The sequence below is a fragment of the Typopeltis vanoorti genome, chromosome 16 (assembly GCF_054136105.1).
Source record: "Typopeltis vanoorti isolate ZY-2024b chromosome 16, IOZ_Tvanoo_1.0, whole genome shotgun sequence".
In the NCBI taxonomy this organism is placed as follows: domain Eukaryota; kingdom Metazoa; phylum Arthropoda; class Arachnida; order Uropygi; family Thelyphonidae; genus Typopeltis; species Typopeltis vanoorti.
The window spans coordinates 110,638,217-110,661,226 of NC_143564.1; the positions used below are offsets into that span (position 1 = coordinate 110,638,217).

Below are 23,010 nucleotides of genomic sequence, written 5' to 3' on the forward strand. Positions count from 1 at the left end.
CTGTCCACAGTAGATGTGAAGAGATTGGGTGATAAGATATCACCCTGACGTACTCGTCTACTTAAGTTAATTTTAATCGGGTAATTGAAATGGGTTATATTTGTTGTGCCTTCTTTGTAGATATCTTTTATGAGTTGGATGTATGCTTTTTCTACACCTCGTTCTGTTAAAGCTTGGAATACTGCATTATGTTCAACACTGTCAAATGCTTTTTTAAAATCTATAAAAAGAAGACGAAGTGGGATCTGGTATTCTCTGCATCTTTCTGTTAGCTGAGTAATAGTTTTGAATGTGATCTATTGTTGAAAAGCCGTTTTTGAAACCAGCCTGTTCTTTGCAGCTATTTTCATTGATGGAGGTTTGTATTCGGCTTAGGATGACTCTGGCGAATATTTTATATGTGTGTGCTAATAGACAGATGGGTGTGTAGTTACTGATGTCTTCTTTATTACCTTTTTTATGCAGAATTATGGTCTTTGATGCTTTCCATTCAGTAGGTACCTTCCTTAATTGTATATATCGGGCAAACCTTTCTGCAAAAGCTTTAAAGAGTATTTATCCACCCATTTTTAATTCATCAGATTTTATACCGTCAATTCCTGGTGATCGATCATTTTTCATATGGTAGATAGCCATTTTTACTTCTTCAGGTAGGAGAGATGGTGTTTCCAAATTTTCGTCTGGTGCTGGAGCTGTGATTACTTGTTTACATGAGTAAAGGTTCTATAAAACGATTTTACTATTTTTCCCATTTCACCTCTATTTGTGTGTCTGTTTCCTTGATTGTCTATGAAGGCTGATGGTAGTGGTTGCTTTAGATTTATTTGTTTTTCTACTTTTTTTAGGATACTGCGGAGCCTAGTTGCTTCTGCCAATTTTGTTGTTAGCCATCTTTGATATTCTGCCTCAGGTGTTTACATATAATTTTATATTCTAGACGGTCTTTTCCTGTATCTTTCAGTATTCTTCTTTTCTTCAATAGTTCTCCATGCGTAGAGGCTTAAGTGCTGTGAGGACATCATGTTGGAGGCTTAATGGATTTTTTACAACACTCAGAAAGGATTAAAACAGAATTTAATACTGTTTTAATTTTTTTGCCTATATTTTGTCTCAGTCAATGAGACATCTTCAGAGATTACAAAAAAAATAATGTAACATAAAAACAAATAACAAACAATACTAAGCCCAACCACGTGGATGATACTAAAGTCCTATCTAGGTGGAGCGCCCTCTAAGGACGGTTATAGGTGGCCTGGAATGTAAAGTGGGATCTCTGGTGATAAGCATTTCCCAAATCTTAGGAAGCTTAATGCAACCATATTCTTAGAATCAGCAGCAGCTCTCAGGAATCAACCAAATCTTAACAAATATGGTTGCATTAAGCTTCCTAAGATTTGAGAAACGCTTATCACCAGAGGTCCCTTTACATTCCAGGCTACCTACAACTGCCCTTAGAAGACGCTCCACCTAGATAGGACTTTAGTGTCACCCACGTGGTTGGGCTTAGTATTGTTTGTTATTTGTTTTAATGTTACATTAGTGTTTTTGTAATCCCTGAAGATGTCTCATTGACTGAGACGAAATATAGGAAGTATTAAATTCTGTTTTAATCCTTTCTGAGGATTAAAATCCATTAAGCCTCCAACATGATGACTTCAATAGTTCTATTGGTCTTGCTGATAGGCGTTCCCTGGTCTTATGAGGAAGTTCATATGAGGTTCTTTCTTTGCAGTTCATTAATTGATTGTTAAAGTTTGTTAAATCTTCGTCAATGTCATTTTTTAATTTCCAGTCGGTTTCTTCCACATTTTTTCTAAATTCTTCTGGGTTTATCTGTTTTGAGCATTTTTTATGGTTGGACTGTGCTCGTATGCATTCTTCATTTTTTTTGTGTATTTTGAGGGTGACTCTTATTGGACAGTGGTCTGAATGAATGTCGCAGTAGGTTTTCCCATTGACTTTGACATTTTTATTATTCTTTTGCAATCTGTTAGGATGAAATCAATTTCATTTCTTGTCTCCCCATTTGGAGATTGCCAAGTCCATCTTTTTCCAGTTCTCTTTTTAAAGAAAATATTCATAATGTAGCTCCTTTCTGCTTCTACAAATTCTGCGAGGAGTTCATCTCGTTCGCTGAAATCTCCACACACTATTGTGTATGTTGTTTTTTTTCAGTAATGTTTCTCGTAGGTGTTCATAGAAATTTTCTATTACTTCTTTGTCAGCTATTGAGGTGGGTGCATAGGCTCCTATTATTTTTATTGTTACGGATTCTCCAAGTTTTAATTTTAGTGTTCCTAGTTGTTCAGAATGGATTGTGCAAGAAATAATATTTTTAGTTAGCTTTTCATTTATGATGAAGCCAACTCCTCCAGCCCTTGTAGCGTTATCTGAAGCTCCCAGGAAAATTTAGTTGCCATTGTTCCATTTTCTTGTTAATTCAGAGCTTCTTCAGGTTTCACAAATAGCAAGGATATCAAACTTTACATTTTGCAGTTCTTGAAGCAGGAAATCAATATGGGAGTCGGAAGACAGAGTTCGAGTGTTGAAGGAACCAATAAATAGAGTCGGATTTCCAGATGGTGGTCTACCTTCCTCTGCGAGATTGTTAGCAACTCCTGCTCTTGCAGATTTCTCACTACCACCTTGGTGGGATTGCAAATAGCCGCACAGGACTGGGGGCCTTCATATTAGAAAATATTTGCTCACAGAAATATGTTGATCCAAAAATCAATAGAAGTCCAAATGCATATGTTTTTAACTGAATGTAAGTGTCTGGTAAACCATTCCACGTGTCAAATACAATCTGATCTTGCTTTTTAAGATCTTCTATTTCAGACCATTTGTGTTGTATTGCATTGCATGTACTATTTTCAATTGCAAAATATCCTTGATTAAATGTAAAATGTCCTTAATTTATTGCAAATGCTATATTTATGGTTTTTAGTTTCTAATTTAATAAATAACTCATTTTGCATTATTCAAATATAGATTGTTTAATAAAGAAAAGAGCCGTAATTATTCATTCAAAGAGCTGTATGCAGCTCCAGAGCCGCAGGTTGCCGACCGCTTATCTACACCAATGCCATCTACTGATTATATGACCAGTTGTACAAATGCAACAACATAAGATATATAAAAGTGAGGAGAGAAGATCCCAGAATGCACAGTTTTTGAATATAACCATTAAAATGGATATGTTGTTTAAACGAATGAAGAATAACTCAAATGGCTATTGTTCCTTGTTATTCAATCTCTCCATTATAAAAGTAATAATTCCTGAATTATTATTTTAATAATAATTCGGGAATTATTCAAGAATGAGTATATTTATTTAAGTTTTCAATGGATAATACTCTACCCATTATTACATATATGATTATCACAATCTAACAATGTCTCTTTAATATGAAGTACTTTCGTGTCTCTACTTCTTAAGAGGGTACTTACATATGGATATGTTCCTTCCTCAACTGAAAATATTATACTATAATATGTTGACAAATTTTTATATTTAATCTTTCACTTTAAGAAATTATTATTATTATTAAGGGAGTCGGGGACTCTTCGAGGGGAGGCAACATACTACACACACCAGCTATAATACTTATTCTTGAATTCATTCACACTGCTTGCACTCACTACATCCAATGGCAACCCATTCCAATCACACACCACCCTGTGATAGAATCCTTGAAATCCTGTATGACCCTTTCAGAAGTTTGTAAGTCTCAATCATATCACTCCTCTTTCACCTGTTTGCCAGTGCCTGCAGTCTATAAATTCTCAATCTGTTTTCATAATCAGTATTCTACAATCCTATCAGGATTTTTAACACTTTCCTTTGCACTGTCTCCAGTATATCAGAATCACAACAGAAACCAGACTTGCGCACAATAGTCCAAATGAGGTCTTATCAAGGCCTTGTAAAGAGGCAAAATGACATCCTTATCTTTACATGTGAAGGTTCGTTTCAGCATTGCAATTATCTTTTGACTTGCATTTGCAATCTTTCAACATTTGCATTTGAACTTCAACTTCCTATCTACTAACACTCTGAGATCCCTAGCCTCATCAGTTTCTTCTAGCATAATACGACATTGGTTATCTAATCATGCCAAAGTGAATGACTTTACGTTTACTGATATTGAACTGACATCCATTTTCCCATGCTCACAGTTCAAGCCTATTCAGATCATACTGCATATCAGCAGCATTCCTGATTACCCCTACCTATCTTCACATCATCAGCAAATAGCTGTATGTTGCTTGTCAAACCCTTCCCAATATCATTAATATACAGACTGAATATCAGTGGACCAAGCACTGATCCCTGTGGTATGCCACTTGTTACCTCAAACCTTGCAGACTCATGTACACGCCACTTTTCGACATCTATCAGTCAGCCATCCTCTAATCCATGCCAATATTCCATAACCCAAACCCATTCTCCAATCCACGCAACAGTCTACCATGCTGTATTTTGTCAAAAGCCTTAGCAAAATCCAAAAGCATCATGGGTATCCATTCCTCTTGTCTAGTTCAATGGCAACATTATTATAGAACAGCAAGTCACCAAAACATGCCCCCTCCCCAGAAAAAACCATGTCACTCATTGCAAATTAGAGATTCACCGTCAACCCACCTCTGAATGTGAGCCCTAACCAATTTTTTCGAAATCTTCACAACCACTCCTGAGGTACTAATTGGCCGAACACTCCTCCAGCACACGTGCTGACATCCCATCAGTCCCGATTGCTGAATTCTTATTGAGATTGTGCAACAGCTCTAATACCTCAACCTCATACACCTGAGTTTCTTTATTCAGTGAAGAGGTGAGCTCAATGTCATGTACACCAGGTTGATAGCTTTTAACAAAATGGGCATTCATTAGTTGAACAACCTCTTCTGCATCTGTAACCCTCATGCCATCTGCATTTAGAAGAGTTATTCTTTCAAGTTCATTCTTTCTTTTACTTGCAGCATATCGACAGAATTCTTGTGGGTTGTCTTCAGCACGCAGAGCCAGTTTCTTTTCATACTCAGACTTTGCTTTCCATACAACAGGTGTGACTATTCCAGTCTGCTGCTTATAACTTTCATACCACACAACATCCTTATGCACATGGTATTCCTTCCACATCATCCTTTTCTTACGAATCTCTTGCTTTATACGATTACACATCCATTTGACTCTTACCCTATTTATTCTTTGAACTCTCAGGACACATTCTGATATTGCATCATTTAAGTATTGTTTAAATGTTTCTGCACTGTGATATTCTTCCAATCCAGCAACCGATCCCATTCCAGTGAACTCAGTATACTCCTCAGTTGGTCATAATTTCCTGCTTTGTAGTTCAGCATGTAACCTTTTCTGAATGGAACATTCATAAACTTAGTCACTTTTCAAGTGAGTAATGCATGATCACTGTCACAAACCAGAGGCAGAAAAGTTACGTCTTTAACTGAAATGCCCTATGACACTATAATCAAATCTAACACTCTTTGACCTCGAGTTCCTTCTGTCACATTCTGCTTGAGGAAGTTGTCCTGCAACAGCTCAATAAATGCATTTTTATGCTTCTCATGAGATTCTACTGCTACTCAATCAATATTTGGATAATTGACGTCTCTCATTATGATTACTCTTTTCATGCTCACCGTGTGATCTTTCCTTTTTTCTGTCTGTCTCTGAAGTCAAAGTCTATCATAATTACTCAACTTCCTATTTGGTGATGCATTTTTTCATCACTAGCAACCGATTCACCAGATAGCTTCAAACTCAGTACCACATGAAATACTGTTAGTAGAAGTACTACAATCATAGTTTTCAACTCTAACTGGATTCAAGTCATCCGATATCATTAGCAGCACATCCTCCCTCTCCTATCCTGTCTATCCTTCCTAAAAACACTGTACCCATTACACTGGTATCGAATACCAGTTAGTATGTCTGATTCTGATAGCCAGGTCTCACTAATGCCTACAATCTGCGGTCCTAACATATTGACTAAGGCAACAAACTCTACCCCTTTGTTTCTGATACTCCTGGCATTCACGTACAGACATAATAATCTACTGCATGTTCTTTTGTATACTGTTCTCTGTAGTCTGTATGACACAGTTGGACAACTTACAAATTTTTATTCTAGTGTCTTATACATGTAGACATCTTTGCACACATTTGATGGGTATGAACCGGAAAAACACAAAAAGTCGAAATTGTTCTCTCCTCATCAACATTTCCATGATAAAGCCATTCCCGTCATTAACACAGTTATATAACATTGCCGCTCTTACACTCACATTCTCACCATTCTTCCCTTTATAATTTAGTTTCCCCGATTCTCTCTGTGTTAAGTCTCATACTAGTTAGCTTTTCCAGACTCCTGATACCAAACGCATTCAGGTGTAGGCTACCCCTCTTATACAAATCGAATCATCTCTCAAACTCACTCCACACATCCAAAAACTTACATCCATTCTTTCTACACAGCCTATGCATTGAATCGTTTGCTATCATAGCCCTTCTTCTCAATTCATTATTATCATATCGAGATAAAATACTGATGATTTTCACTCTCTCACTCTTTAAATATTCAAGATATTTTTAACTGCTTAAAAATTACCTACTCTGAGTTTTTTTTCTTCTAGTTCCCTCCTCTTCTTTTCTTCCTTTTCTATTATTATTTGACTTAAAGGTTTTTTCTTTTTGACCTGTGTTGCTATTAATAAGTAAAATGAAATTCAGAACTGATTATTGATAACAATTAACTTATTCTAGAGAAACAAGACAATATTCTCATTTAATAAAAAATACAATACCGATTTTTCTAATGCTCATAATATGGTGTTTAATGAATATCAGTGATGGATTTTTTTTTTTTTTTTTACTATTCTATTTTATTTAAAGTATAACTGTAAAGTATGGCAAAATATATACCATTTTTAAACAGCTTTCAATCTAAATAGACTTCCATGGTTCCATCTAACTCTTTAACAGCTAAAGCAGTACCTTGCCACATCTGTGGACTATATTATTTATGTGTGCTGCTTGGCACATACAGCTTGGTCCCATACAGCATATGAAGTTTTCCTCTTGAAAGCTTCTCAAATGATTTTTAAAGATTATTAAAGCTTAAATGTGGGTCATTATAATAATGATAATAATTTTTAGCCTGACTAATGATCTTCCCATCATTTCTCAAACACTGTGTTTTTATCTACTTCTTAGTCCATCCATGGTACATTTAATATCATAGGCAGCTAAGAGGTAGGTAATTCAGAAACTCTGCTTTAGAGCCTGAACCTTTTTATTTCTAGCTAATTCAGGCCTCCAAAGAAGGTTGGTGGTGATCTCATTCCAGACAATGCACATCATCTACCACCTAGATTTTTCACAAACATCTGTGGCACACCTACAGCCTGCTGGTGGGCAGATAAATATCCAAAGACATATAAAGCAACACAGTGCTCTTACATAAGTTGCAAACTGGCAGTTACAAGTGAGAAATAAACAGGCAGATCATTAAAGTCAGGCTAAAAATGACAAGGCAGGGTTGTACATTCTCTGGTGATATGTATAATTTATATAAAAACTAGACTATTAAAGAAAATAGTCTTTTCTTTAATAGCCAATATTCAAAAAATATTAAAAAGCCAATATTCAAAAGGAGATATTAATCCACACTAGCTGGATGGCTATGTGAATAACATATCTACTCTCGAACCACAGGCTGTATGTTTGAATCCACCTGCAGGCAAGGATGTTCATGAATGTCTAGGACAGTAGATGCATTTCACCTTCCAGTGAGAAACCACTACTGATTACCGGAGACCCAAAGTTCTATGTTGGTCTTTAGAGTTGGGTTCTTGATTATCTAACCCTTGTTCCTAATGTGGACTAGTTATAACATTTAGTGGGTGGGATTTGAATATTAGAAAAGTAGAGAACATTATCCACTAAAATGAAGCTGCTTCAAGTCTTCAGCCAAAGTTCTATTTTTAAAGATGACAAAATTAAATATGGAAACAGATAACAAAACAAGTAAATGTGGTATGGCAGGAAATTAGATGAATAAATTTACATGGAAAAAGAACCACTAAAAGACTATGCTAACAACAGCATATAGAGTTCAAAGTAAGTTTAATACAAAGATCAAACAGCTGGGTTTAAGAGGTGAACAATTGATCCATCCAACTGTTCTCATTTCAAGTAATGGAATCCTGGAATCTGCTTAAAAGCCATTAGGAATTGTTTCAACAAGCAAATAATCATTCATGCCATCATAATCATCAAGATCAATGTGAAGTGTAAGGAATCTGCTTGCTTATAATACTCTCCTTTGGGTGAAAACCATGGAAAATGAAAAAAAATCAAGTGGTTACTGTTGATATATATCTAAGCCATCAGTTACCACTGTCAACTAGATGACCATTAACATTATGTGTGATGGTGGTTTATGTAGCTCCAAACCATGAAAGATTTTCCTACAGTATGCTAGTACCATGGATGAACAAATCCCCCCCCCCCATTTTAGTACTTTCATGCATTTTTTTTAATATAATCGATAAACTATACTCTTAAAACAAAACATGGAACTTTCACAAGTTGCTTCAGACGTACCACAAATGAGACAGGTCTCACACCAGTTGATAAAATTCACCTACAGACAATCACAAATGCCCACAGCAGAATTTAAACCAACAGCTTGTTGGCTGCAGAATGGATATGTCAACAACTAAGCCAACCAGCAGGATGGATCTTTATTCTCAAAATTAATCTAATGCTAAAATATCACAGGGCTGAAACAATCTTCTCAATAACTGTAAATCTAATCCATGGTTCTGCTGAAGACCAGTGCACCTAAGCTCTTTCTCATTTGACAAATTTCTGGAATACCTAATACTATAAACCTGAATTATGATGTCTAAATCATTTCCAGTGGGGTTCAGACAAACTTGTTAACCTCAATAGCTGCAAAATTAAACAAGAACCCTTTTATTCTAGTATTACTTTAATAATACCCAAATCTTTAGACAATAAGATTTCTCTTCCTGAAGACACACGAATCAATTTTTTTTTCCAGCACAATATTTTCAGAATCAAAGAAAACAGATTTCTATTTTATTCTACACATTACTTCTAAACGACTATCAACTAAATATAAATCATAAATCCTCCTGTATAAAGTTTAGTTTTGTTCATTAGCTATTAAATCCTTGTCACTGGTTGTACCAACTGTAAAAATATGCTGCAAGTAGTATCAGATTTTTATACTGAAAACAAAGTACAAGTAAGACACCAGATATGTGGATTTTATTATGATAATTCTCTTGTATTTTTAAAAATGTACTTCTTCAATAATTAAATAAATAAAGTCTTCACACTTCTATGTAAAAAATGAAAAGTTTAATACTACTAATATACATTAAAAGAAATATATAATCTCTGAACTTGAAAACCACAACAGAAACTGATTTTAAAATTACATTAAAATTTAAAGAAACTTTAAAGAAAGTTTCTTTATCTCTTCAGTGGAAACAATTCCTTATCCTGAAAATTGCTTTTCTCTTATAAGTCTTGAAAATAACTGAAACCTTGGACAATAAAATCTTTAATTTCAAACAATGTCCAGTGTTCCTTCTTTAATGCCTTCTAAAAAATTACATAAAACAATCCTCCTTTCTCCTTCAAGATTCACAGCTTATTTCCTCTTTCTATACCAATATTTCCAAGGAAAATGATCAAACACAAAAATTCTACTTGCTGTATCTATTTTTGAAAACAGCTATTAAATTGTTATTGTTCAAAATGGAATATTTAATATCCAATAAACATTTCATCTTCTATATGAGAAACGTCATTTACCAAGTTCCAAAGTTCCTTTAATTTCTTACATAACTGTTATTCCAGTTACTATTGTTACATAACAGCCAAAATCTCATAAGGTTTTTTTTTTTTTTTTTTTTAAATGACAGAATGTTCTAATGCATCGGTTCCCAACAGCCCACCATGTACCCCTGTACATGGTGGGCTGTTGTGCTGGGCCGTTCACGGATACACAAAAAATAATCTGTAATGGTGGAAAAACAAGTAAAGTAAACAAAATGCACTGAATAGGCATTGAACAAAAGTGTCAGTATTTAAAAACAGCTATTTTAAAAACAAGGGGTACAATTTATAGAAATGGGTTTAAAAGGGGTACACACAAGTGGAAAAAGGTTGGAAACCACTGCTCTAATGGAACTTTTTCTAACTCATTCCAAAAATTCTTCAATATTCTTCCATACCTATATCTCTCTTAGAACTCTTTCCTCAGCTATTTACAAGTTACTGCATTCTTTGCACTCATGCATGTTCCAGCACATATAACATTTCCAGTTCTGCTTCAGTCATAAGGTGCAACAAGCCACTAGTATTTCATGGTATACTCACAGTGCTCTACTTGAAAAGATAAAACCTTACGCTTTCACTTTGTTCCTTTAATTTCTTACACTTTTGTTCTATTCTACTGATAATATCCATACAGAAATTCTGGCATATCTTCTTATCATCTTTCTTATGTTGTACAAGGGTAAATCTGCAGGGCCTTACATGTAGATGCTGCTGAAAAATATGCCAACAGTCACATGTGGAATTCCAATTTGACGAGACGCATGTCTGGTTGACTTTCAGGGACTTTTCTGGAAACTTTCTCGAAATTCTTCCACAACAGCATCAGCCTTCCCGTTGACCTTGGGTGACGCACAGATCAGCCAATTTCCACAAAATTCTTGTGCCATGTGTAGATCGTGTACCTAGTAGAAGGTTCTCTGCCATATTGCTTGAAGAAATTCCTCTGAATTTATGTTGCAGACTTCGTTTTCTCAAACCAAAACACACAACATGTTCACTCTGCACCATCAAAAGTTGCCATTTTCAAACAGTGTGATGTATCACACCATCTAATGTTGTCATTTGGTAATAGTCCGCGATGTTAGCCTAGTGGCTATGCGCTTCGCAACCATATGCCTGGGGAAGGAGTGTCCTGGGTTCGATTCCCGTCGGTGACGTGAGGAGCTTTAGGATCTTCCTCAGCCATAGCCAAGTTAGCTGGTCTTGGGCGTGGACAGCAGGGTTTTTTCCACCAGTTTATCTGGGTTTTTTCATCCCGCAACCAGGCAAACCTGCCCTGTGAACACACACACGGATCTACAGTCATAAATACTTAACCCCCCCAATGAGGGGGCTTTACTCGCCCCAGAAGGGATGGGGGAGAAAAAGGGAGGAAACTCCATAAGAATAAAATAAATAAATTTGGTAATAAAGTTATGTGACCAAAAATTGATGTGTTTCACTACATTATGACACTCATTCAGCTTTTGTACATCTTCTGAGTTATTCTCTGTTCTCCTGCAAAGCTGTATACACCCTTTTGAAACACCCTATATATTTTAAACATATAAACTAACTTACAAGCAAATCATCTACTATATTCACTTCATTAAAAATTAATTAAAATTAATTGAAAACTATAAAATGCAGACTGTAGATTAGGACTAGCATTTGCAGGAAAGTGGAAATTATTAGATTAAGTTACTACACACACATACACAGTAAAACTAAACACTTGTACATGTAAACATCATATATTAACAATGCATAATCATATATACATCAAACCAGGACAATTAATTGTGCTTTCCTACATAATATAAATGCTTCAAAAGCAGAAATTGCTCATTTAAAACAGAATATTCAAGTTTACACATATTTAATTATATAAAAATACTCTAGAACATTTGTATACATATACTTGGTCTGCACTTCAGCTGAAAACTTCTGATATCTAGAGTAGTGAGTGCCTTTAGAGCCTACTCCAAATGCGAGAACAATATTTATGAAAAACAAAAAATACTTATGACTATGCTGCTAAAGATTACAAGTTATGGTTATTTCAAGAATAGAAATTTCACTTCCACAGATATAGGTATTATCATAAGATTTGTTAAAAAAATGGTTCTTGTTTAGGAGAAATAAGAACTGAATTTTACAACCATTGAGGTTAACAGGATCATGGCCTAGAGACTGGAAGAAGTCAGTTTTCATACCACTACACAAGAAAGGTGATATGAAGGCATGCAAGAATTATAGAACTATTAGTTTGATATCTCATGCAAGCAAAATTTTATTAAAGATCATGCTAAATAGGATTGAGGCCAAAGTTGAGGCAGAGATGCCTGAGGAACAAGCAGGTTTTAGGAAACGTAGGGGCACCAGAGATCAGATCCTTTGCCTTAGACAGATCATAGAAAAATATAAAGAATTCAGACTCCCTATGGTAATGTGTTTCTTAGACTACTCTAAAGCTTTTGACTGTGTTGAGCATGTGAAACTGTGGGAAGTAATGGAAAGAATGGGTTTTCCTCCACACACTATCAGGTTGATAGCCAATTTGTATAATGAGCAAGAAGCCACAGTAAGAACAGGTGTTGGATTAACTGACTGGCTTCAAGTTGGAAAAGGAGTTAGACAAGGATGTTTACTTTCTCCTCACTTGTTTAGTATATATGCAGAGGACATCATGCTTGAAGCATTGGATGAGCTCATGACAGGAATTACGATAGGAGGTAGATTGATCAGTAATCTGAGGTATGATGATGATACAGTACTCCTTTGTAATGACATGGAAGAACTAGGACTAATTCTTGACAAAGTTAACAAGATCAGTAATAACAGAGGACTTCAACTCAATTCTAGCAAGACAAAGATCATGGTTCTCAAAGGAAAAACAAACAGAAGCTCTTGAGAAACAGATGTATCTTAATGGAGAAAGAATTGAGGAAGTCAGCAAGTTTGAGTACCTGGGATCCATTATTAATGTGAAGAATTGCTGTTCAGAAGATGTCAGAAAAAGGTTAGGAATGGCTAAAACAACAGTCAGAGACCTGTCTAAAATCTGGAAGGATGGATCTATCTCCATGGGAACAAAGCTGAGGATTTTGGATGCAGTTGCTTTTCCAACAGCGACTTATGGATGCGAGACTTGGAACCTAAAGAAGTCAGATAAGAAACGGATATCTGCTTTTGAGATGTGGTGTTATAGAAGGCTGTTGAGGATATCATACACTGAAAGGCGTACAAATGAATGGGTGTTAGAAAAGATTAGTAGAACTTTAAGGCTCATTAAGGATATTGACAGAAGAAAATTAAAATATTTTGGACACATAGAAAGGATGGAAGGAGGACTTCTCAGAACAGTAATAGAAGGTAAAGTTCCTGGAAAAAGAAGCAGGGGTAGACCATCAATGAGATGGATGGATGGCGTGTGTGGAGTGACTGATCTTCAGAGAGTTGAGGCTGCCAGAAGGGCAAACAACAGGACTACATGACGAGGTCTAGTGTGGAACATCATCGAGCATCGGAGTGACCATACGGCATCTGTAGATGCCCAGTGAACACAGACAGACGGACAGAGGTTAACATTATCAAACACTTTAGATTGAAACATTTTGATGTCTTAAAATTACTTAAGAATTATTACCCCAGTATAAATCTTTCACCAATTCATTATATCACAGAAATTCAGTTGCATTCATTTCCAGTCTGTCCACCAGAATTGGCACTTAATTTCTCCTTATTTACTCTAAATCTGATAAAACACAGGCAGTAGTTACTCAATACTCTTAAGGTGCATTAGAACTGAACAGATAATGATATACATAATGAGCTCTACATTACGTATATCACTGTATACAAAACATACAAAACGATAGAAGAAAAATCCAAAAAGTGATTAATGCAGTTAAAAATGCTTTAAAAGACAGAAACTAAAGAGCTTATCAAATCAGACCTGAAAAACAAGTCCAATAGCAGCTAATACAACCATGAAAGGTGTAACACTAGAAAATGAAGACTTTGCTGACTAGGACTAGCATCTGCGGGAAAGTGTGGAAATTATAAAGTTACTACAAATACAACAACAACAAAACAACAGCTATACACAAACTCAGAAGGAAAAAATACCTGGTATAAATCTTGGCATTCAAACATAATAATGTGCTCCTGGGGGAATTCTGTATGCACAAGGAAACCATTACTATATTTTGTTTCCTCTGCAATTTTAAATTACATTAACAACGATGAAAGTCAGGCACTGATAACACTGCAAAAAAGAAAACCTCTTTTTCAGACACACTTTTTTTTTTTAAATTTTAACGTTGGTTATTTAAGATTAGTGGTCTTGGTTCCAATCACAAAACAAAGTTATTTCCATCTCCAAAAACCAAACCTGTTTTTCCTAACAGAAACTAAATTTTCTGTTTCTCTGAACACTACTCAGCTCAGTTCCACCAAGGTTTCACTCATTTTGCTTTTTCATCTCAAAATTGTCATTCATGCATGTTTGCTCTGATAGACCATGTCAGTTTCCCACTTTTGATCTTCTTGGTCTAAAAATCTCTTTATCTCATCATCATCAAATTCCTACCATGTACCCTCAAGGGGTGTACAGGATATGATAGCACCACACGAAAAATCCACATCATTACTAACTTCCTATCTACAGTTTTCCTCCAAATCAGTCTATTACTTGTCAAGACTCCAACATTATCAGATCTTATATTTCTATCGTCTAAGGCACTTTGTACCATATCAAACCACCTATATCTTGGTCTTCCTCTGGGTCATTTTCCTGCCAACCTGGCAGAGAACACTTGTTTTGCTAATCTTTCCTCGCCCATTCTGTTTAAGTGACCATACCACCTGAGATTAGCTCTGCTAACGCATTCCTGGATGCTGCCAATGTCAAGTTCTTTCCTAATATCCTTGTTTTTAATATGATATTGCCATTGATGCCATCTGTTCACGCCTCTAATCTTTCTCAGGACTCTCATATCTGCAGTCTCTAGTCTTTGATCGAGTGTTTTACTTCTGATCCACCTCTCAGATCCATAAGTTAATGGTTTGAACACTGCCTTGTATACAGCTAATTTAGTGTTCCAACTAATTTCTCTCTTATTCCATATGAATTTATTCAATTGACTTCCTACCATACCAGATTTGTTGATTCTGTTGTCTATTTCCTTATTTAATTTACCATCTTCACAAAAAATTGTGCCTAAGTAGCTGCAATGTTTTACTTGTTCCACAGGTTCCCCATTCAAAACACTGTTGACCTTTTCAACGATTCTACCTATTTTCATCGTCTTTGTCTTTTTATTGCAAACCTTCATACCATATCTATTACCACAGTTATTCAATTTAGTCAGGGAATGTTGCAGACTTGTAACGAATTTATTTAGAAGTATAGCATTGTCCGAATAAAGCAAAGAGCTGACATTAACATCTCCAATTTTGATATCATGTTGAATACCATTTCCTTCATAATGTGATCCATATAGATAATAAATAACAGAGGGGATAATGTACATCCTTGCCTCACACCAGATCTAACATTAAATTATCTTCCTGTACTTCCTTCAATTCTAACTACTGACTTACAACTCAAATAAAGACTAAGTATTGCTTGATATAATGCGGCATTGACACCATATAACTGTAGCATATTGAATAGCTTCTCTCTTGGCACCTTGTCATATGCCTTTTCCAGATCGACAAAACTTAAATACAGATCTTTGTTATATTCCCATGCTTTCTCGACTATTTGTCGTAAAGTGAAGATCTGATCCTGACAGCCTCTATTTTAGCCTGAATCCAGCTTGTTCTTCACCAAGATTTTCTGACACAATTCTTCTCAACCGTTTCTCAAGTACACTTGCATAAATCTTACAAGGAACACTCAGTAGAGAAATACTCTTTAATTCTCACATTCAGTTTATATACCTTTTTATATGTGGGTACTATAAGAACTCCACTCCAATTGTCAGGAATTCGTCCCTCTGTCCAGATCTCCTGAACTATACAGTGCAGCCACTGTACAACTTTCATACCACCATACTTCAACATTTCTGGTTGAATATCATCTACTCCTGCTGCCTTTCCACATTTCAAGCCTTTGATGGCTTTTTCTACATGCATCCTGACTGCATGCCTGGTCAGTTTTTACCACGGTGCTATTACTGCTTGTTTCATTTAGCAATTTTTCGAAGTAATTACTCCATACTTCAAGGGTATCTTTTTCTCCTGTTTTCATGTCACCTTCATCATCTCTAATTCCTTTTACAGCATTCTTTCCTCCATTTCTAAGCTTCTTCAACAACCTCCAGAATATTTTGCCACCTTCTTGATATTTATTTTCTATGTTCTTGCCAAAGTCCTCCCATGACTTTTATTTAGCCAGTTTTACACAGTGTTTAGCTTTCTTACATTTGTCTCTATATTCTCTAAGAGCACAAGCTGACTTATTTGCCAAGAACTTTTGATATGCTTTCTTCTTTTCCTTCCCTGCCTCTTTAACTTCCTGTGTCCACCATGGAGTTCTGATTTTTTTTTATCCTTGACAACCTCACCACATGCCTTTCTGGCTGAATCAATCAGGGTTTTCTTCAAGGCTTGCCACTGAATCTCCAAGGTTTGATTACTGTTCTCAAACTCTTTCATTTTTTCTTCGATAATCTTTGTGTATTTTAGTCTACAGTTCACATCTAAGAGCTGCTCAACTTTTATTCGCTTTAAAACTTTCTTACGTTATTCTTTTCAATATGAAATTCAATTTTATCCTGGTCAAGACTAAATGATGATCACTTCCAATTTCAAATATTTTGTACAGACTCGGGTGGCCTGCAACAGGGAGAAAACACCACTATTCAACAATAACATAGTCAATGAGACTTTTATTTCTTGACTCTTCTCTCCATGTGAATTTGTGCACATATTTATGTTCGAACATTGTGTTAGTAATAACCAGCCCAAGTGCTGAGCAGAAATCCAACAGATGTTTGCCATTATTATTTGCTTTGCTCTTTTCTCCAAATTTTCCCAAAATATTTTTGTATATCTGACAATCATTTCCTACTCTGCTATTTAGATTCCCAACAAAGACCAACTTTTCCTTTTTCACTGTGTCAGATGCTTTCTCTAAAGCCTCAAAATATTCTTCCACTTCTACCTTAGTAGAACCTTCTGTGGGACCATAGGCACAAATAAGTCTCATTGTACAGTTCTCCATTCTAATATTTGCACACATCACTCTACTTGAGTGTGCCAGCCATTCAAGAAGATTAGCCTCATATTTAGTGTTGAATACTATGGCTACTCCTTCTTTTCCTTGATTGTCATTGCTTGAATATAACGTTTTGTATTTATTGCTCAGAACAATCTCACCAATTTTTGTCTTTTTTCTTTCAGTCACCCCTATTATGTCGATCTGGTACTTAACTAATTCCTCGGCTAGCTGCATTTCTTTGCAATTCTGGCTTCTTATGTTGATAGTACCGATCCTTAACTCTGGTGATGTAGTTGGGGTGTGCTTTCAGATTTGTTCCAGTAACTGACTTTTCGCTGTTTGTCCTGGTTCCCTGGCTAAAACAATGGGGGCCTTGTTTATCTGGGCAATGCCCCAGCCGCCATGAAATTTTGTCATGTTGTACCATCGTTTTGTATTTTGGTTTAAGCCAATAAGAATACAATTTGGTCAGCTAAATCCCAAATTGCCAGCCCATCCTCGTTCGTTCATTAGATACCCAACAGGGTGCACCACGAGAAGGTGAGGATTGGACATTAGATCAGAAGCCCTGGTCGGTTCTCCACATTTCTTTAAAGGCAATGTGGAGGTCTCCTCTCAGTTATACAGCTTTGACCCTTAAGCACCCTTGCTATCAAAGTCATCTGCTGTGCACCCAGAAAATGAAAGAGTTCACTGCTCGGGTATGAATAATACAATAGTTATGACAGAAGCTAAAAAAAGCCAAGGATCAAAAAATTATCCCCCCCCCACACAGTTTAACAGAGCAAAGTTAAAAAGGAGAGCCCAGATTGCAAATGAGGCAAATCAAAAGCTGTGCATGAGTAATGATGTGCAGTTATGGACAAAACTGATGGATTGCACTTGAAAAAATTTGGAGTTATGCATCTGAAGAAAGTGTTTTTCAGTGAGAATGTGGAAATGCAATCAAGAAAACTAGAGCTATTAGGGTGAGTAAGGTGCAGTATGTGTGCTGCAGGCACCCTTGATGCAAGTATGTGGAATGACTAAAACCTGTTGGTGACAAGTAATGAAAGTGAGTGGAATGGTCAATATGAAGTGTAAAGGTCATTGTGGGCACAAAGGCTAATGTATACTTATACCAGATACAAACACCACAGCTAATGTATACTAATACCAGAAGTATCAGGAATAAGATGGAAGAGTTTGTGACATTGGTTGGTGCAACCTCACTACAAGTTATAGTGAGACATAATTGACAGCAGATGTAGTTACAGGGATAGAAAGTGGGGTACATGGTATTTAGTATAGCTTAGTATACATATTTAGTTTAGTATAGAAATCTAGTGTAAGATGGACGCCAGACATGATCTGGCTATGCTGTCCCAAGCCTGGGTAAACAGATGAGGGATAAATGAAGAAGTAGCAAACCATTCGTGTAAAAAAAATGCTTTTGCAATGGAAACCAGGATCACAGAAAAATCTCACCAAAAAGTAACCATTAATGAAGACACATTGTTGAGAATGACATCCTGTAGTGAAAGCTCTTATGGAGAAACTAAGAAATTGAGGAAAACAGAAAATTCAAACAAGACTGAAAAACCAAAAGAGAACAAATACCTGGAATGTAAGGTCAATGTACGAAACATCAAAAGTAGCCAAAGAAATGAAAGACTACAAAACTGAAATATTGGGAATAAGTGAGATAAGATGGAATAGACAGGGAGTGATCCAGATGAGTTTAGGAGAAACAATAATATACTCTGGAAATAAAGATGCAAAATAGTGAACATACAAAAATGCAAAAGGAGTAACAATAATGATGTCAAGTAAAGCAAGAGCTGCAACAATAGAATGGGAATCAATTACAGAATTATTATTATTATTATTATTATAATGGTGTCTCCATGGAGTCAAAAGAATCATCGCGGGAGACCCCACATTGACACAGTAATCATTATTCACACAATACCTATCATACTTCTCCTTAAATTCATTTACAGACAAAGCATTTACAACCACCCTTGGCAACGCATTCCACCCATTCACAACCCTCCAAGCAAAAAATCTAGTCCTAAACCCTTGTTAACTACATTCTTACACAATCTCCAGTGATGGCCTCTTGTTCTCTCCCTTCCTGCACTGGTTTTAAAAAGTCATCAGTATCAATCCTATAAAATCCCTTTAATAATTTATATGCCTCTATCATATCTCCTCTCCTATGTCTATCAGCCAATTTTTGGAGCCCACAGATCTTCAATTTATCCTCGTAGGGAATTCCCACAGACCTGCAACAATCTTTGTAACTCACCTCTGAATCCTCTCCACCATTTCTTCATCACCAAGAAATCCAGGTGACCAGATCTGTGCAGAATTGCCCAAATGCGGTCTTATTAATGCCTTATAAAGTGGAACAATAACTTCCTTATCCTTGCTTGTCAATGTGTTCTTCAACAACCATGTAATTTGATGTGATGTTTTGGCAACCTTTGCAATATGCCCTTTAAACTTAAGTTTTCTGTCCACAATTATTCCCAAGTCCCTTGCCTCGTCAACTTCTTGCAGTTCAGTTCCATTAATATAGTAAACAGCATGGGATCTCATCCTCCTGAAGTGCATCACCTTACACTTAGCCACGCTGCACTGACAGCCATTTATCTCAGCTCATACCATCAGCCTATTTAAGTCATCCTGCAAGATATCTACATCATCTGAATTGACTATCGCTCTTCCCAATTTTGCATCATCAGCAAACAAGTGGATATTTCCTTTCAAATTATTTCCAATATCATTAATGTACAAATTAAACAATAGAGGACCAAGCACTGAGATCTGAGGTACACCACTAGTCACCTGCCTTCTCCTGGACTCAGCTCCTCCATAAACCACTCTTTGATATCTATCCACCAGCCACCCTCCAAATCACCAGCTTCAGATCCATACCCATTTGCTCTAATTTATGCAACAGAGTTCTGTGTGGAATCCTGTCAAATGCCTTTGCAAAGTCCAGCAGTATCACTGAGTAAGGATTTCCTTCATCCAATTCCACTGTTACTTTATTATAGAAAGTAAGCAAGTTACCAAGGCAAGACCTATCCTTCACAAAACCATGTTGTCCCTTATAAAGTATCATACTGCTGTCCACCCAGTCCTGAATTCTAATTTTTACCAATTTCTCCAAAATCTTAACCACCACTCCAGATATATTGATTGGTTTATAATTTGCAACCTCTGCCTTGGAGCTTCCCTTATGCAGTAGAATTATTTTCCCCTCTTTCCACTCTATTGGAACTTTACTAGAACTGAGGCTTAAATTAAACAGCCTGGTTAGAGGAGGTGCTAATTCTCTTGCACATGGGCCGATATGCCATCTAACCCAATGGCAGTGTTAGCATTAAGGTTTTGTAATATAATAAGCACCTCTATTTCGTCTATCTCTAGACTCTCATCAGTCAATGACACATTCGGCACTGTAACATCACAACCGAGATGGTACACTTTTGCAAAATAATCACTAAGTAACTCAACTATTTGATTTGCTTCTGTCATTTCCCTACCATCCAACACTATTTAAAGTCATCCTTCCATGGTTATACTTCCTTTTACTTGCATATTTTGCTATGTAAATTTCCTTTTTACATAGCAAAAGAACTCCTTAGGATTTCTTTTGGACTATCAGCTGGCTTCCTTTCATAATTGGCTTTGGCTTTCCTTACCATACAGGTTACTCCTTTGCCTGTACCTTGTACTGCTCATCTCCTTTTTATTTATACTTTCACCACAACCTTTTCTTTATCTGCAACTCCTGCTTAATAATATTATTCATCCATCTTACTCCTACTTGATTTCTCCTTCTGACTCTGGGAATACAGTCTGATACAGCTTTCTTTAAATACTCCTTGACAATCTCCCATGCACCATCAACATCTCTCCCCTTTAAATTCTCATGCCATAGCACTGCTGAAAGCTGACTTCTCAGTTTGTCATAATCACCAGCCTTGTAATTCCACATATACCCCTTCTTAACAGAATATTCAGCACATCTTACAATCTCCCAGGTCAAGATCACATGATCGCTTTCCCCAAGTGGAGATAGCGTAACTAAATTACTTATTGATATGTTCTCCGATGCTATGACCAGATCTAACACACTTGAATCTCTTGTCCCTTAAATTACATGCTGTCTCAGGTAGTTATCTCTTAACAACTGTATAAACTCCATTTCGTTTGTTCCTTGTGAATTCCTTCTCTCAATCTATGTCCCCAAAGTTAAAATCCTCCATAATTACTCGACCTTCACTCATCATGCTAATTTGTCAATATCTACATTCTCCCTTATATCCGATTACATTTTTCGCCCTGTTGATCTCTATCTCACACTAAACAGTCTTAAATGAACTGCACTCAACATACCTGCCAAAAGGTATGTGCCTTGAGGCACTTCTACCTTTTTTGGCTTTAACGCTTCTTCTATCATTAGTAAAACCCTTCCCCCCATTCTGTCATCTCTGTCCTGCCTAACAATACTGTATATTCAATCTCTATAACTATATCATTCTTAGTTAACTAAGTCTCGCTAATTCCTATAATTTTTGGCCAAGTTGCATTAAGTAACGACAAAAATTCTTCATACTTATTCTGAATACTTCGGGCATTAGTATACATAAATTGCAATATTCCCTTCCCTCCCATAATCTCTATGTGTGTGAATTAGCCCACTCTCTATACTATTAATTTTCTGCAAACAATTAATCCCAAATTTACAGCCACTGTGGGCTAGCAGACCACAGTGGCTGTAAGGTGGAAGAAAGCCACAGTAATACACCGCAGCAAATTCAAATTTGAAAGACTATTCGTGGAATTGGCCTCAGCCCCAAGAAACATGCCAAACCTCAACAAATTTGGATGCATGAGAATGCCCTAAATTTGGGAAATATACATCAGGAAAACTTCAGCCCAATGGCCAAGAATACCTAATATAGCCCGCTAGGGGTCACCATCAGGACTTTAGGAAAAACGGTAGCTTCCTCGCTTCATCCTCATTTGCTGTGTGTAGTGCTTGCATGCACGTGTCTTTATCTTAAGTTTCCATGAAGATGGCAACATGACGTTGCCGAAATATATATTAAAGTTTAATTTAATTTATATTCTAGTATACGTTGTGAATTCCTTAAGTTATCTAATAATCATGCATTCATTGCCATCATTAAGTCCTTCAAATCCTGTCTCACAGAAAATCTTTCACTACCTAGATCATTCGTCCCTATAACTGCAATAATCTCACTCGGTCTATCTTTCTGCAATTTCACAGCTTCAGTTATATCCTTAATTTTTGATCCTGGATAACACACTTTAATTACTCTACCATCCTTCACACCTTTAATTATAGAATCCCCATACAGCACAATATCTTTATTTGCTCCTTTTTAACTTGACATCCTTTACCCCCACTGATGCTTGTTTTTGTCCCTGATCTTCTCTCACATTCTTTTGTATATCCTCAGCAGTCTCTGTGTACATGTTTCTGCACTATTTATTCCATGCACACATTCACTTAATCCATTACTAAATAATCCATCATTCTCATAGGATCCTTGTCATTCTTAATCCCCCTCCCCATACTTTCTATTCCATAAAAAACATTAGAACATACTGGAATGCTGCAAGATAGACTACACAATTTGGTCAGATCAAAATTATAAAATATATTTTAGTCATTTAAAAATGTCAGTTCCTTTGTTGAGCAAGTTCAGGAGAACTTGCACAACAAAATTTACTCCACATGCTTCTATTAGTTACATTGGGGTATGGCTGTATAAAAAAGGCATGTTTCCTGAGATTGATGGCACCTAACTGCGAAGTAGAAGTCTTGATGATCACTTAAACTTGGGACATTAGACAAACCAGATGTATCATCATA

At 36.2% G+C, this 23,010-nt stretch overlaps 1 protein-coding gene across 2 annotated transcripts in view; it reads right to left on the reverse strand.

Annotated features, from left to right (window-relative positions):
• The window catches only part of eIF3j (eukaryotic translation initiation factor 3 subunit j), a 192,270-nt gene that overhangs the window by 128,988 nt on the left and 40,272 nt on the right, over positions 1 to 23,010 (reverse strand). For both annotated transcript variants that reach the window (XM_090406482.1, XM_090406484.1), the window contains exon 4: positions 6,637 to 6,728. In XM_090406482.1, the coding sequence (XP_090262608.1) occupies positions 6,637 to 6,728 (92 nt within the window). The remainder of the gene's footprint in view (positions 1 to 6,636; positions 6,729 to 23,010) is intronic.